This window comes from Balaenoptera borealis, assembly GCF_965194805.1.
Source record: "Balaenoptera borealis genome assembly, chromosome: 4".
NCBI classification, from domain to species: Eukaryota; Metazoa; Chordata; class Mammalia; order Artiodactyla; family Balaenopteridae; genus Balaenoptera; species Balaenoptera borealis.
The window spans coordinates 78,879,046-78,894,353 of record NC_138861.1 but is presented as its reverse complement, the minus strand read 5'-3'; the positions used below and the strand labels follow the sequence as shown (position 1 = coordinate 78,894,353).

The 15,308-nt window shown below is 42.0% G+C and overlaps 1 protein-coding gene across 2 annotated transcripts in view; it reads left to right on the top strand.

The window, feature by feature from the left end:
- Positions 1 to 13,973, top strand: part of LOC309628082 (uncharacterized protein) — a 42,378-nt gene extending 28,405 nt beyond the window's left edge. Inside the window, exons 2-4 of one of the 2 annotated variants that reach the window (XM_082390813.1) lie at positions 226 to 283; positions 12,641 to 12,785; positions 13,034 to 13,973. In XM_082390813.1, coding sequence (XP_082246939.1) covers positions 226 to 283; positions 12,641 to 12,785; positions 13,034 to 13,054 — 224 coding nt within the window. In that variant the 3' untranslated portion in view covers positions 13,055 to 13,973. Of the gene's footprint in view, positions 1 to 225; positions 284 to 12,640 lie in introns of both variants that reach the window. The other variant, XR_014244138.1, reaches the window with a different exon arrangement.
- Positions 13,974 to 15,308: the final 1,335 nt, after the last annotated feature.

Below are 15,308 nucleotides of genomic sequence, written 5' to 3'. Positions count from 1 at the left end.
CAAAAAAGGAAAAGAAACATAGAATGTTGGCAGAGATTTTGGTGATGATGGTTTTCAATATGTCTGTTTCTTGCATTCCACTGCTCCAGTAGAGACAGGTTTCCTCTGTATCTGGTGAGTGGCTATCATCCTGGTACCTCCTTTCAACATCCTCCTGGAGATTCCCTTTGCCTCTCTGGTGTGTCGGATCTCCTGTTTTCTGTTTCCCATATCTTCTTTGTCTAGGGTTTGACTTTGATGGACCACACCCTACAGTAACCTCATCAGAAAGGGTGCATGAGAGGTAAGTTTTTTTAAATATTACCTGTTGAAATTCTCATTATCCTAGAGTGGTAATTTATGAATAGTTTAACTGGGTTGAGAATTTTAGATCAGCAATCCTTTTCCTTCTGAATTATGAAGGCATGACTCTACTGCCTTTAAAAAATTTTTTTTTCATTTCTGAAAATTCTCTTTGGTTCTTTTTCAAAACTGCTATGTCATTCTCACGGTGCCTTGTTTTCTGAAGATATTTTTAAGTTTAGTTCTTTAAACTTGATAAGCATAGTTTAAAGTTCATGACTGATCATTCCAACATTGATTCTCATTCGGGTTCATGTTCTGTTTTCCGGTGTGTTTCCACTGCTTACTGGACATCACCCTAGAAAAATGATTTGTTGTGGTTCTCTGAGTCCTTGATTGGATGTGCCTTCTTGCAGGGCTTTGCATATGTTTCTGCCAGGTGCCTACGGGCACTGTCAGGAAGGACCACATCAAGGTTTGAGAGTTCCTGGCCCAACCAGGTTGGATATATTCTAAATACAATTTCACGTGAGGACCAATCCATGGGTACAACCTCCCTAGGACACCTTCTTTTCCTTTTCCCCCCTTTTTCCTCTGCTGTCCTCCCCCCAGGCCCCTGTGGCTCAGGGGAAGGAGGGCGAGTCTAGTTCAGGTTTGCCATTATTGCTCTGATGTTCTGCTTGCCTCTCTGGCTACAAGCTCTAGTCTGAAAAGTGACCTGAGAGTTCCTAACTGCCTTTTTATATCTTTACTGTTTTTAAAGTGTTTTTATTTTCAAAAATAGATTTTATCCAGTTTTTCAGCAGGACGATGGCTCAGTTTCCTGGCGTGCCATTAACTGGAAACAGAAATGCTCCACTGATTTCTTGCTTCCAGTATTACTGTTAAGAAATCCAAAGCCATTCTGATTCTTGATCCTTTATATATGATCAGTTATTTTTTGTTGTTGCTGTTATTTTTACTTTATCCCTGGAAGCTCATGTTAGTATTGTGAAATTTCATAAAGTTGTGCTTTGATGTGTATCTGTTTTATCCACTGTGCTGAGCTGTCAGTGGGCCCTTTCAGTCTGCAGATCACATCCTTAGATTCTGAGAAATGTCCTTGAATTACTTCACTAAATATTTACTTCACTCAGCTTTCTATGTTCTCCTTCTAGGAATGCCTATTAGATATTTTACCTCATATACTGGCCCTCTGTTACGGATTGATGTGTGTGTCACCCAAAATTCATAGGTTGAAATCTAATGTGATGGTATTAGGAGGTGGGGTCCTTAGAAGGTAGTTAGGTCGTGAGGGTGGAGCCCTCACGAATGGAAATAGTGCCCTTATAAGAAGAGACCAAAGAGCTAGCTCACTCTCTTTCTGTCATGTGAAGATATCAAGAAGTCTGCAACCCTAACCTGACCAGGACCAGAACCAGAACCCGACCATGTTGGTACCCTGATCTCGGACTTCCAGCCTCCAGAACTGTGGGAGATAAATTTCTATTGTTCACAGACCTCTCAGAGTATGCTACTTTATTATAGCAGCCCAAACTGACAAAGACACTAATTTTTGTAATCTTTTTCTCCTATGTTCTGCCTCTGTCATTTTACTTTACTTTTGTAGAAAAATTCAACATTATGTTCCAACTCTGCTATTGAGTGTTTCATTTCTGCTTTCATATTTTTAAATTTTAAGACCTCTTCTTTTTTTCCTTCTAAATGTTCCTTTTTATAGCATCCTGTTCTTATTTTGTGATTGCAATACCCATGTCTGTAAGAATCTTTTTCAAATTTAAAAAGTTTTATTTCCTCTGCTTCGTTTCTATTTTTTTTTTTTTTTTATGTGGGATCTTCCCGGACCAGGGCTCGAACCCGTGTCCCCTACATTAGCAGGTGGATTCTTAACCACTGCGCCACCAGGGAAGCCCAGTTTCTATTTTTGTATGCTGCTTGTTTGTTTGCTTTCTTGCTTGGGTGGGCCTCTATCTTCCACAGTGGAGGTTTTCTTTAGATGTCTACTAATCTTTGGTTGTCTGCTTGTGCTTAAGAGAGAAAGACTAAAAAGCTGATTGGAAGCTCTGAGCACAGGGTGGGATTTGCCTTCCCTTTAGGGTAACCTGGCTGGGCCATTTTATTAGGGAGACTGAAGGGTCCTTATCTTTTGACTCTAGCTGCCAAGTTCTGGGAACAAAGTGGGGGAAAGAAGACTAGGGTAGTACACACGCTCACCTATTGTTTTTGCACCCTCAACTAAGCCTGATGTTCCCCTCTACAGACAGTCTTTTGCCCTCTCCAGAGAGGAAACCTCTAGTCTAGGGGAGGTTGTCTAGAAACCTAAACCAGGGAATAGATCTGGACATTTAACTCCTCCTCTTCCTCCTTCTCCTCTTTCTCCTCATCCTACTCTTCCTCCTTTCCTTCTTCTCTGAAAAAAAACTTCATTGAGATATAATGTACACACAGAGAAATGCACAGATTTTCAGGGTGGACCTAACTAACTGCTTCTCAAACAATCCTAATTTTAGCCCTTCATCCTTCGTGAAGTATGTGGTACTGCCCATTCTTGAGCCTTTGGGGATTCTGGGGTGTATATTGAGTTAGTAATGTAATCAAACCCCAGTCTGAGTGAGGGGACTTATTCTGGTTACTACTTCTCTCAGGAGACCTATCTTTTCCTTTTTTTTCCTTTCCCAGCACCAGGACTGAGACAAACAAGTTACATTTTTTCATGCTTTGCCTTTGTTAAGGGGCAGTGAGTTTTCTCTCCTACCTTTGTGAGGAGGGTGTGACTCTTCAGGTTCCTGACTTTATGTGGGTGTCTCACTTCCAATTCCTGTCTCCTGTGTTCTGTCCCCCAGAAGCCCCCACCCAGCCTTACCCAAGGGCTCTGGGTTCCTAGTTTCAGCAAATGCCTTCAATAAAGCAAGGACTTCAGCACTGGTTCACCATTCTACGTTCCTGATTTTCAAAGGATAGTTATTGTATTTAATTCAACAGTTCTGGTATTTTGTAACTAGAGGATTTTTTAGGATATTTATTCCACAGTATTGCTGGGAACAATTCATCTTTTTAAATCCTATTCATCTTTACATGTTCAATGCAAAGGTCACTTCTTATGTAAAAGCTTCCTGCATTCTCCTGGAGGAGTAGACCTTCCTCTGAGCTTCCATGGACCCTTGTGACACTCCCACTCCAGGGCTGTAACTCACTTGGAAGGTTGCTTTATCTGTGTGCTCACATATCTGTCTTCACCACCAGTTATGAGCTACTCAGGGAAAACACTTCCAAACGCACCTCTTATCATCTGCGTCTAGCATAGAGCCTGCCACCTGAGGGGTAATTAATACTCATTGAATTGAAAGAAAAGCAATTAATAATGTGTTAATGCCACAGTTCAAATTCTCATGAGGCTCTAATCACATTTTTCAGGAGATATTAGACATCCACATATTTAATGCAAACACATATCGGGTGCCTTCATTCTGTCCCTGAAACATGCCAAGCTTGTTCTCATCTCAAGTTCTTTGCGTTACTGTCCTTCTGCTGAGAATGCTCTTCCCCTGGATGTTTACATGGCTACCACCTTCCCCTTATAGAGATCTCAAGTTGAATGCTACCTCCAGAGAGAAGGCTTTCCTAACCACCCCACCCACATGCCCAGTCATCGTATCCTGTTTTCTCTTCCTAATAGTATCTACTAGTGTATGATTCTATGATCAACTAAAATCAACTTATTTATGTTTTAAAAATAAACACATAAGTGCAGTCTCTGCAGTAGCATCCCCAGAGCCTAGAACAATGCCGCAAATAACTTGTTGACTACCTAGCCTAATATGTATGGGTGCAAGAGATTTTAGAAAATGAATAATTGGCCCTAAGAGGTTCATTGAAAAGTTTATTTGATCAAAAATGGATCTTCCTGAGGACGGAAATGTCAAATAGAGGCATCTTTTACAGTGTATTGACCTAAGAAATACTTGTGGACAAAATGATGTGGTCTTTTTTATATTTGCTTCAAATTATTCCAGGGAAAAAAAGGATTGACAAAAGTCCTGATAATTGCTCCTGGGGACATGAAGGTGCACTGTGCTAGACTCTCTACTTTTAAGTAATTTTGAAATTTTTCCAGACAACTTTTAAATGAAAAAGTAAAATGAATTTAGCAAAGGGGGAAAAAAGATCTTCTTTTGGACCACTTTTGAGATTTTTCTATGGCTATGGTGGACAACTAGTAATATCTTTCTAGGCTAAAGTCATCTAAGTTATACTCTGTAATTCTGGGGACCTCACTGGTCATTTAATCATGTGTTAGAGCAGATTTAACCTTGTTTCCTAAGTACAGTCCTGGCTTTGTCTGTAGCTTGTACCAGCTTTGGTCCCTCTAGTCATGGAGTTAGGTCGGATCCTTCGAGGTGGGACTTTGGTTCAGCCTACCCACTTCTTCTAAAGGATGCACACCTCCCCACCTGCTTATCCCTACACCTCTACCAAAGTAGCGTGTGTGCTAGGTAGGAAGGAGGATGAGACAGACTGTAGATGAGGAAGAACACCTTGCAGGGGGGTCTAGAAAAATAAGGTAGCACATGGCACCAGGGGGTGAGAAGAGAGGGTAAGCCTGAGAAGTGGGATAAAGGGGAAAAAAGACAAAGTGGAAAGGCCTCAGAAATAACTTGGACCAACTTTGATATTCAGTCCAGGGTCAGCTTTGCCCAGAATTGGTCTGAAAAGATGCAGTTCCTAACTTATCTTCGTGAGAAATCTTGTGTGAAAGTGGGGAAGGGGGGAAAGGAGGCTGGAGATGACACTTTTTGTCCTGGAACATGAGCTGCTTACCAGACAAGGAACACAGGGAAGCAGAGCATAGATTTCTCCTTCAATTCTAAGAACGTTATAATCTCTGTGGCCCAGTGACCACACTGCCTTTCACCTTTCACCTACTCCAGGAAGCCAGGTCATGGTATAAGCCAAGCTCTACCCTGCGTGCTAAATCAATGTTATTTGGAAGTGGTCTGATCAAGTCTAGCCACACATGCACGTAGCTTCCAGCAGTGATCCTTCAGCTTTGGTGTGCAAAGGAATTTGTTAAAAATGCCAGCCAGTCCTCCCTCAGAGGTTCCGATTCATTAGATTGGATGTGGGGTCCAGGTGTCCACATCTTAACCCAGCGCCACCAGTGATTCTGGTAAAGGGGATTCGTGGATCACTCTTTTATAAAATTGGCTTTTAGAAAATAATAATAATAGTTACCGGTTACTAAATGTTCGCTATGAGCTAGGCATTGTGCTAATAGCTTATGTGTATTGTCTTTCTTAATCCTCACGACCGCTCACCAACTAGTCCGGTACTGTCATTAGATGAGGACTTAGAGGTCAGCTGTAATTTGTAAGTGGTGAATCCTGGACTTAAATCCAACATCTCTGATTTCAAAGCCCCTGCTGTTTCATCGGGCTGGGAATTCTCTGTAGATTCCCTGATACCTTGCTACTCAAAGTGTGGTCCTTGGAGGACATATCTCCTGGGAACTTGTTGGAAATGGAGGATCTCAGGTCCCGCCCCAGACCCTGGGACTCAGAATCTGTACTTTAACGAGATCTCCAGGTGATGTCTATACACAAAAGTTTGAGAAGTGTTATTCTCATTTATTTTATTTATTCATTTGTACCCCATCTCGTGCCAAAATAAATTAGAGGCATGGTTTCCTATTACATATATCATGGAAATACCTTATATCTAGGCAATATGATTCATATCGGTTTATGAGGTTGAATTCATCCATTCAACTAGATTTAGCTGAACCAGTTTTATTATTCTCACCCAGACTATTACAATTATCTCCTATTTGATTTATCTGCCTCCAGTCTCTCCCGTCTTCTATCCATTTTTGCAAACAAGTTTTTTTTCATAACAGTGGAATATCTTACTGAAACAAAATGTTGCTGAAAGACCTACAATAATAAGATAAAGGTGCAGCTGCTTTAGTTGAAATGTGTTTTGTGTGTGTGTTGGGGGGTGGGGAGGGGGGAGGGGGGTCTGGGCTCTGTCTTCTAACCTGCCGCCCCCACCCCCAGTTCCCTAGATGCCTTCCCTGAACCCCCAGGTGTCCGTGAACACAGATGACCTTCCTTGCTCTAGCAGTTCTGAGCTGTGGCATCGTAACTCTGTCATGATCAGTTATGAGGTACATTGTAAATAATTTAGTAATAAAGTGCCAAAGTTTGTGATAAATTTATATTAAAATCATCTGCATTTCAGTATGCTTTCCTGAAGATGAAAGCCCCCATGTTAGTTACACATGGGGAAGTGCGACAGTGTCATCGTGGATGTCATGGTGGAAGAGGGTCAAGAGTCATGGATTCGGACTGGCCTTCACATTGCTGCCAGAGTTTCCTTAAAAATACAGCCCTCTTTGCTTAGAAACTCAGCCCTCCACAGCCTTCAGACTTAAAACCTTGCGAAAAGTGGATTCCTGACCTTCAGTGCCTGCCTCTAGTCCCTCCTGGGTCCAGCGGTTCTGCCTACCTTTGCGCTCTTTGCTGGTCTTCGATACCCTCCGTTGGGCCCTATCTCATCCTTTTACATTTGTCTGTGAGTTGCAGAGATCTCAGCTAACTCACCTTCGTACTCTCAGGGCCTGGAAAGCAGTGGGACAACAAGTCACGTATTTCTTCCTTTCTTTTTTTTTTTTTAATTGAAGTATAGTTGATTTACAATGTTGTGTTAGTTTCAGGTGCACAGCAAAGTGATTCGGATATATATTCTTTTTCATATTGTTTTCCATTATGGTTTATTACAGGATATTGAATATAGTTCCCTGTGCTATACAGTAGGTCCTTGTTGGATGTCTATTTTATATATAGTAGTGTGTATATTTTAATCCCAAACTCCTAATATAGCCCTCCCTCCCCCCCTTTCCCCTTTGGTAACCATAATTTGTTTTCTATGTCTGTGAGTCTATTTCCATTTTGTAAATAAGTTCACTTGTATCATTTTTTTTAGATTCCACATATAAGTGATATCATATGACATTTGTCTTTCTCTGTCTGACTTGCTTCACTTAGTATGATAATCTCTAGGTCCATTCATGTTGCTGCAAATGGCATTATTTCATTTTTTATGGCTGAGTAATATTCCATTATATTAATATATATGTCACATCTTCTTTATCCATTCATCTGTCGATGGACACTTAGGTTGCTTGCATGTCTTGGCTATTGTAAATAGTGCTGCTATGAACATATTTCTTCCTTTTTAAATTTTTTTTTTTAATTTTATTTTATTTTATTTATTTATTTATGGCTGTGCTGGGTCTTCATTTCTGTGCGAGGGTTTTCTCTAGTCGCGGCAAGTGGGGGCCACTCTTCATTGCGGTGCGCGGGCCTCTCACTATCGCGGCCTCTCTTGTTGCGGAGCACAGGCTCCAGACGCGCAGGCTCAGTAATTGTGGCTCACGGGCCTAGTTGCTCCGCGGCATGTGGGATCTTCCCAGACCAGGGCTCGAACCCGTGTCCCCTGCATTGGCAGGCAGATTCTCAACCACTGCGCCACCAGGGAAGCCCCTCTTCCTTTTTAAATGGAGCAAAGCAAAGAAAGCTACCTTGTATTTTATTTATTTATTTATTTATTTATTTATTTTAAACTTTGTTCTCATAGAATTTTTTTTTTTTTTTTTTTTTTGGCTGCGTTGGGTCCTAGTTTCTGTGCGAGGGCTTTCTCCAGTTGCGGCGAGTGGGGGCCACTCCTCATCGCGGTGCGCGGGTCTCTCACTGTCGCGGCTTTTGTCGTTGCGGAGCACAGGCTCCAGACGCGCAGGCTCAGTAGTTGTGGCTCACGGGCTTGGTTGCTCCGTGGCATGTGGGATCCTCCCAGACCAGGGCTCGAACCCGTGTCCCCTGCATTAGCAGGCAGACTCTCAACCACTGCGCCACCAGGGAAGCCCCAAATACCTTGTATTTTAGATCCCATTTTCTTTCCATTGTTCGAGGTGACACTTAGACATACTCCTTTGAGTAAAAATAAAATAGCACATGGTCCTCAGGGCTCTAACTTACCATAAAGATTTTTCAAGTTCTAGTTTTCTTTATGAACAAGAATTATTTATGTTGATTCCCTAAAGAAGCAGCACCAATTTATCACCCCAGGCATTTTCCATTTGCGTGAGATGCACGTCAGAAATGTCCGTCTTTGTGCTAAACCTAGCAGCGCACAGAGCCAGGCTTTTTAAACAGTAATTCATTAGTTTGGAAATAGGAAGTGACAAGAGGTAATTGATCTGTTTCAATTTGTTCTGGCAGGGGAGAGCTTTTATTGCTTTGCCCCGTGGCCCCTTTTGATTTAGTGTATGTATTTTCTAGAAAATTCTTGTCTGTTTTTTTTTTTTCAATTCAATGGGGAGCAAATTTTAGACTGTTTCAAATCACAAATGTAGACCTCTCAGTCTCAACCTCTACTTTCCTACTATAACTAAATATAGAAATTAGGCAATACCAATGTCTCCCTCCCCTGCCTGGTTCCATCTCAGCATTCTGCCCAACCGTGTTTATTCTGTTTTCCCCTCCCCCACAGAGATTTTAATTTTGTTAAAACATTTTTACTGCGGCTGTGACTCAAGCGCTCAGCTAGCTGCAGAAACACAACGTCATTTAATATTCCAGCCCACAGCCCAGACAGTTTCACATCAGGTCATCTGGAGCAGAGCTGTTGCGACGGCTTTATGACAATGATTGGCAACACCCTGCTGCGGAAATCAGACAGCCTGGACACCCACTAGTGTGCTCTGCGCGTATTTCCATTTTCACACCAGACTGCAAATCACAGCCAATTTAACCAAAGTGAGTGTGGTCACAAGATGACGGTATTACAGTAAAGCCACACTCTTGATTCCCTCTGTGTCGGTTGGATAAGACACATCCGTTCATTAACCCACAGCCCATTCATTCAGCTGTATTCAAAGTGGGCCTCTTTCGAGATGGGACCCACACAAAGGCATTGCTCAGGACACAGAACAGCACTAGCTTAGCTCCCGCTGCTACAGACCTGTGTCTACTGGAGAAGGTAGACTTCAAAAAAACATTACGGGTGGGGGCGGCCATGATGGTAACCTGGGGAACCAGAGAAGACGGCACCCTACTCACAGGCAGACCAAAGTCACGTTACAGGGCCTCACAGAGGAAGTGAGGTTTGAAGTGAATTTTGAGGGATGAACTGGCTATTACCAGATGAAGAAAAGGAGTAGATGTATTTCCGTCTACGGAAACGCATCCATAAAGGTGAGAAACTGATGACGGCAGTGCCGTTAACTGAGGTCAAGAAGAGAGGACTGGGCTGGAGAGAATGAATTCTGCTTTATGCCATGTTTGCAGTATCTGTGATGGGTTTGGGACTTAGAGGAGAGTTGGGGCTAGAAGTAGAGATTTGAGAGTCAGTCTCTACAGTTCAGGGCTAAAGGCAGGTGAATGAATGAAGTCATCTAAGAATGTGAGGAGTGAGAGGAAAAAAGAGCCCCTGACTGAATCCTAGGAACGGCAACATTTAAGGAGGTGACAAGGGACACACAAGAGAGGCTGAAGAAGAATATAGATGGAGTACAAAAATAGAAGTGTGTGGTGGAGAGAAGGCACTGTTTTTACAGAAGCTGTCTCCTCACTTTTACATCCCTAACACCTGATATTCACCCAGATATCCGCTAAATGAATGATTTTACATATTATCCAGCTTAATCTTATCTAAAAATGAGAAAAGTAAAGCCAAAAGTTATATAATTAAGATATTCTCTCTCTTTTTTTCATTTTTGCTATGATGTGTCTAGGTATGGATTTATTTCTATTTACCCTTTTCAGGACTCATTATGCTTCTTGAGTCTGGAATCATGTCTTTTTTCAAGTCTAGAAAATCTTTAACCATTACATTTTGAAATATTACTTCTTCTGCCCCCATCTCCAGCTTCCATAAGTCCTTCTGGAATGCCCGTTAGATGTACATGGAGGTTTTCCATTACTCTGTTGTGGACTTATCTGTGCCTTTAAAAGGATGTTTGTTATCTTTTATGCAGCGTATCTGGGTGTTTTTTGTAAAAGAAAGATTTTCAGCTAGCCGAATCAATCATATTATCAGAAAGTGGAGGTAGGTGCGACAATTGCTATAAGTCTGACTGCTAATTTACATCTGTTCCCAGTTCTCTGTCTTAGGCTTCAGAACCAAAGTCCATTTGCGTATTAGATTCCAACTGGATGATCCAAACATCCTATACCCAATGTATTTAAAACCCGAGTCTCAAACTTGCTATTGAATACTTTGCCTATGTTCTGTAGCTCAGTTAATGTTATTACCATGCACCCAGTCTTCCAAATTAAAACCTAATTTTGCTTTAAGTCATCTCTCTCCTTCACTACAATTATATCTTTTCTCAATTTCCATGCTTATTTTCCAGGATAAGCTGCCATTATTTTCCATTGACATTATCATAATAGCCTCCTAGCTTGACTCTCTCACTGTTCTTTATGCCTGTTCCTGTTCATTTACCCTAAGCTTCTGGAACTGTGTTTCTGAGTCTTGAATCTGGATATGTCATTTCCCTGCATAGAAAACTTAGCTGACTTTCTGCTGTCCACAGAATAAAGTTCAAGATCTTTACATGGCAATAAAGGTCTTAGATACTTTACCTCTACTACCCACCTTTCCACATCTTGTTTCCTGTCCTTGCCACTTTGTATACAGTCTCTGTTCCTCTGAGGAAGTAATGTACCCACGACTTTGTTCAAGCTCTTCTTCTCTGGAATGTCCTTCCCTTCCTTCACAGATTGAAAGTCTAAGCACTCGTTGGTTAATGAGGCTTAGACTCCACAGCCAGAGTTTATCACCACCATCTCTATTTGAACTTGAATATATACAGTTCATCACAGTATGCCTTGCAATACAGTTAGCTGTATATTTAGATGGAGCAGCAAGGTCCTTGAGAATATGAAACAGATTATATTTCCACCTCTATCATCCTACTGTCTCAAAAATTGTTGGGAGATTAATACACAGTTGTTGAATTGAGTTATTATAATACAATATTACAGGGGCTTCCCTGGTGGCGCAATGGTTAAGAATCCACCTGCCAGTGCAGGGGACATGGGTTCGATCCCTGGTCTGGGAAGATCCCACATGCCGCAGAACAAGTAAGCCCATACGCCACAACTACTGAGCCTGCGCTCTAGAGCCCGTGAGCCACAACTACTGAGCCCGTGAGCCACAACTACTGAGCCCACGTGCCACAACTACTGAAGCCTGCACACCTAGAGCCCTGCCCTGCAACAAGAGAAGCCACCACAATGAGAAGCCCATGCACCGCAACGAAGAGTAGCCCCCGCTTGCCGCAACTAGAGAAAGCCCGCGTGCAGCAACGAAGACCCAATGCAGCCAAAAATAAATAAATAAAATTTTAAAATACAATATTACAAAAAGAACTCTGCAATTTTCAGAATCTATGTCTACTAATTATAGACAATTCTAAAGGGTCTAGAGTAATAGAAGAAAGCATATGTGTATATATATATATACACACACACACACATATATACATATGTGTCATATATATTCCAAAATATCAGATTTTTTGAAAAGTCATTTATATTTGATCAGTTAGGAGAGAGTCAAAACAAGTACAATAAAAATACTAGTACCAATTTTTAATCCCCCCACCTCCAGCCCCATACGTCCTGTAAGCACGAGTTTGCAGAAGCAGTGTGGGGGAAGCAGTGACCTTATCTACTCTCCCTCAGTCAATATTCTAGACAAAGTAGGGCAATGGATAGTAATGGCATACTGGAAAGCAGCATCCAGGGGTAATAATTCTCAGATCTCTTGGATGGCAAGACTAATGCAATATTGAGAGTAAGAAAAGAACGTATGGAGTATAAAATTATTAACAGACCTCAGTCTTTTCTTAGGAAAGAGAAACCAGCATTCACTGTCATTCCACCAACACATATCACTACTTACCAAGGTTAAATGAGTGAGTAAGAGGTTGTTTTCATGATTTGCTTCTTGCGTAAGGGGCAAGATGCTTTAAATTATTCCAAGAGAAATCCAGCTTTAAAGAATGTTTCAAAATAACACTTTCTAAATTCAAAAATGTTAATGTTTTCTTCAACTTTGTATGGAGTGCTGGAAAAAAATTTTTTAAACCAAATTCAAACTAATTAGTGGTGTCTAATTTTAATAAAACTTAAATTTCACTTTTGCTATTTATCGTGTTGTCTGGTTAACAAGAGGTAATCTTTCCATTGGGAGCTTTTAAAAATATCACTGGAGTTTTTCATGTTTAGATCAAATAAATTCTCAGTTTAATATCCTGCTAGAGCTCTGTAAGATACTGTTTATTTCTTTTCAGTTTATCAGATGACAAATGCCTCCTGATACAAGCCTTTATGCCATACAAAGACTGCTATGTGAAGTCCCCAGGAAAGTCTTCTATGTATCAAAAGCACGTTGAAATATTAGAACTTCAAGAAAGCAACAGACTTCTCACCTTACAGGTTAGTTGACAGTGATAGGAAAGTTAAAGCATAGGTGAAAACAAGGATGGGACTGGTTAAAGAATGGAAGATTAGCAGAGAAAAGAAAAAGAAAACAGTCTAAACAATCTTCTCCTGTAAAGCAAACCCCTATTATTAAATCACTGAGGAGGTGAGTAGAATACTGAGGGCCCCTCTGGTACAGACTTTGAGATAACATGCAAAGGAGGACCTGGATTAAATCAAATCTCAATTGATGCCTTCTGTAGGGACTAGGAAGTGTGCATTGAATCATGTGATTGGAGAGCAGATGAGATAGTATTTTTACAAAGATGACTATTGGATGAGATCTGACGTGTTATCAGAGCCAGTAGGATGGGCTGGAAAAAGTCATGGGAGGACACAAGGAATCAAAGCCTCAAACAATGTAGCAGAAGGAAGACGGATCAGCTCACATAACCAGGAAGGTGAGGAGTGTTGTTGGGAAGGACCAGAACAGGGACCCGGTGCTGCCTGCGTTTTCTCTCTTCACCTCTCATCTGCTTTATTTAGGCTTTTATTTTTGGCTTTATTCTCCCAAGCTGGGTGGTTTTACAAAATGGAGCCATGGTTAGTATCAGTTTCTGGGTTCACAACTTCCCAACTTCTTAACATGTGAAGAAAGGGCTTTTCCCTGTGACTCTCATTTAAAAAAAAAAAGAATCATAGGGAAGAACCCTAATTGACCTGGGTTGGATCAATTTCCACCTTCTGGACCAGTCACTAAAGTTAAGAGGTTGGTTCCTGGAGTCACATCATATACACACTTTAACATTTACAAATTCAAGTCTGAGAGTTAAATGGGGGGAAAATAAGAGAGAGAGGGTGGTTGTGTGTGGGTGACACTGCCAGCCACTGAGTACAGTGGATGTGAGCCTGGAGAAGAGCATTTGCTGTGCCCAAGGCCCCAGTGCTTGTCATGGCCTGAGAACCTGGAGCAAAGGCCCAGAGAGTCATTTCATATAACCTGACCCTGAAATGCAAGCCGGCTACTTCATCTGGTAGTCAGCTGAAGAAACAGCCATCTGTTCCAAAACTGGGGGGACTTGTCACTGCAGCCTTCATGAAAAAAAAGTATACTGTTATGGGTGTTTAAAGGATTTTCAAGGACAATTTTACCTGTAATGAATTCCTCCTCAGAAGCTGACAATAAAACCTACCCCCTGCCTAGGATTGCTCCAAACTCTATTAAGATGCGTCTGGGGGCCTATCCCTCAACCAGTCCCTGATAACTCAGAGGTGGGGTCCTTTAGGAAGGCAGTGGCTTCCATTTGGACTTTATGACAAGAGCTGTTGGATGTGCAATTCCCCCCAAAAAGGAGGGTCTATCTTCCAGGAGAAGAGGGGAGGAGCACTGGGGAGCAAAACAGTTGGGATCCACTACACTGGAGTGACCATGTGGCGTAAGGGTCGAGTGTCTACAAACACCTTCCTCCACTTTGACATCTTGGAGTCTGCCTCTCTCCTCTGGTCCTCACGAGGGCCTCCTTCATGGCTTCCTGGCCCTCTTTAGAACCACTCTGTTAGTGTCTAATTAACGTGCACTTCATTCCCAGACTACTGCCTGCTATAGTGTTTGTGTATGTCAGTGGCTTCCTCCCGCTCTATGAGGCTGGAGTTCAGCTACAGAACATGTTTAATTGGAAACTGCAGTGCTTCTCTCCACCTGGAACCAGGCCAAGTTCCTCAGCGGAGGAGGAGGGGCCTCGCTGTCTCCTCTTCATCAATCCCCAGGCAGCACCCCTAGCCCGAGTCTAGCACCTCCCCTTTGTTCCCTGTGATTTGGGGGTTGCTTCCTAACCACGTGGAGCTCTTAGCCCCCAGAGGCCACTGCTCCGTTTCAGTTTTCTAATCATCCTCTTTCTCCAGGTAAGGTTGCCTGATGAAATATTTGGGACATCTTTATACCAAAAACTTTATTATTTATCTGATATTCGAATTTCACTGGGCAGCCTATATTTTTATTTGCTACATCTGGCAACTCTATCAGTAAGGCTTCCATAAATATGACCTCCACCTGCCTGGTGCACCAGGCAGACATTCCTCAGCAGGTTTCAACGTGCCTGCACGCACCAGGAGCGACAATCCAGGCTTAAAATATTCAGATTTTCATGCCGGTTACATAAATGTAATACGGATGTCCCCCACTTTTCCAAAGTTCACTTTACAACTCTTCACTTTTACGAAAGCCCTACCTATTAGTAGTACTTGTTTTCGCTAACCAAAAGAAATCCAAAGAGGATTTTCACTCTCAGGAGAAGAGAAAAGCGAAAATAGCGTGGGTTTTGCAGCAGCCATTATAGAGGCAGTGCGTGCCCCAAGCAGCGAGAGTGGCCCCGCCAAGCTCCTTCCCGGGAACGGCACTCAGCATCAGGCCGCCAGAGCTGTGAACTGTGTCAGCGTCTGTGCTTTTTCTCCATTGACTTCGTACAACCGTTAGCAAGATGTATCCTAAGGTAAGTGCTTCTTTGCTTTATTGCCATTTTGGTTTATCAAAGGTTTCGT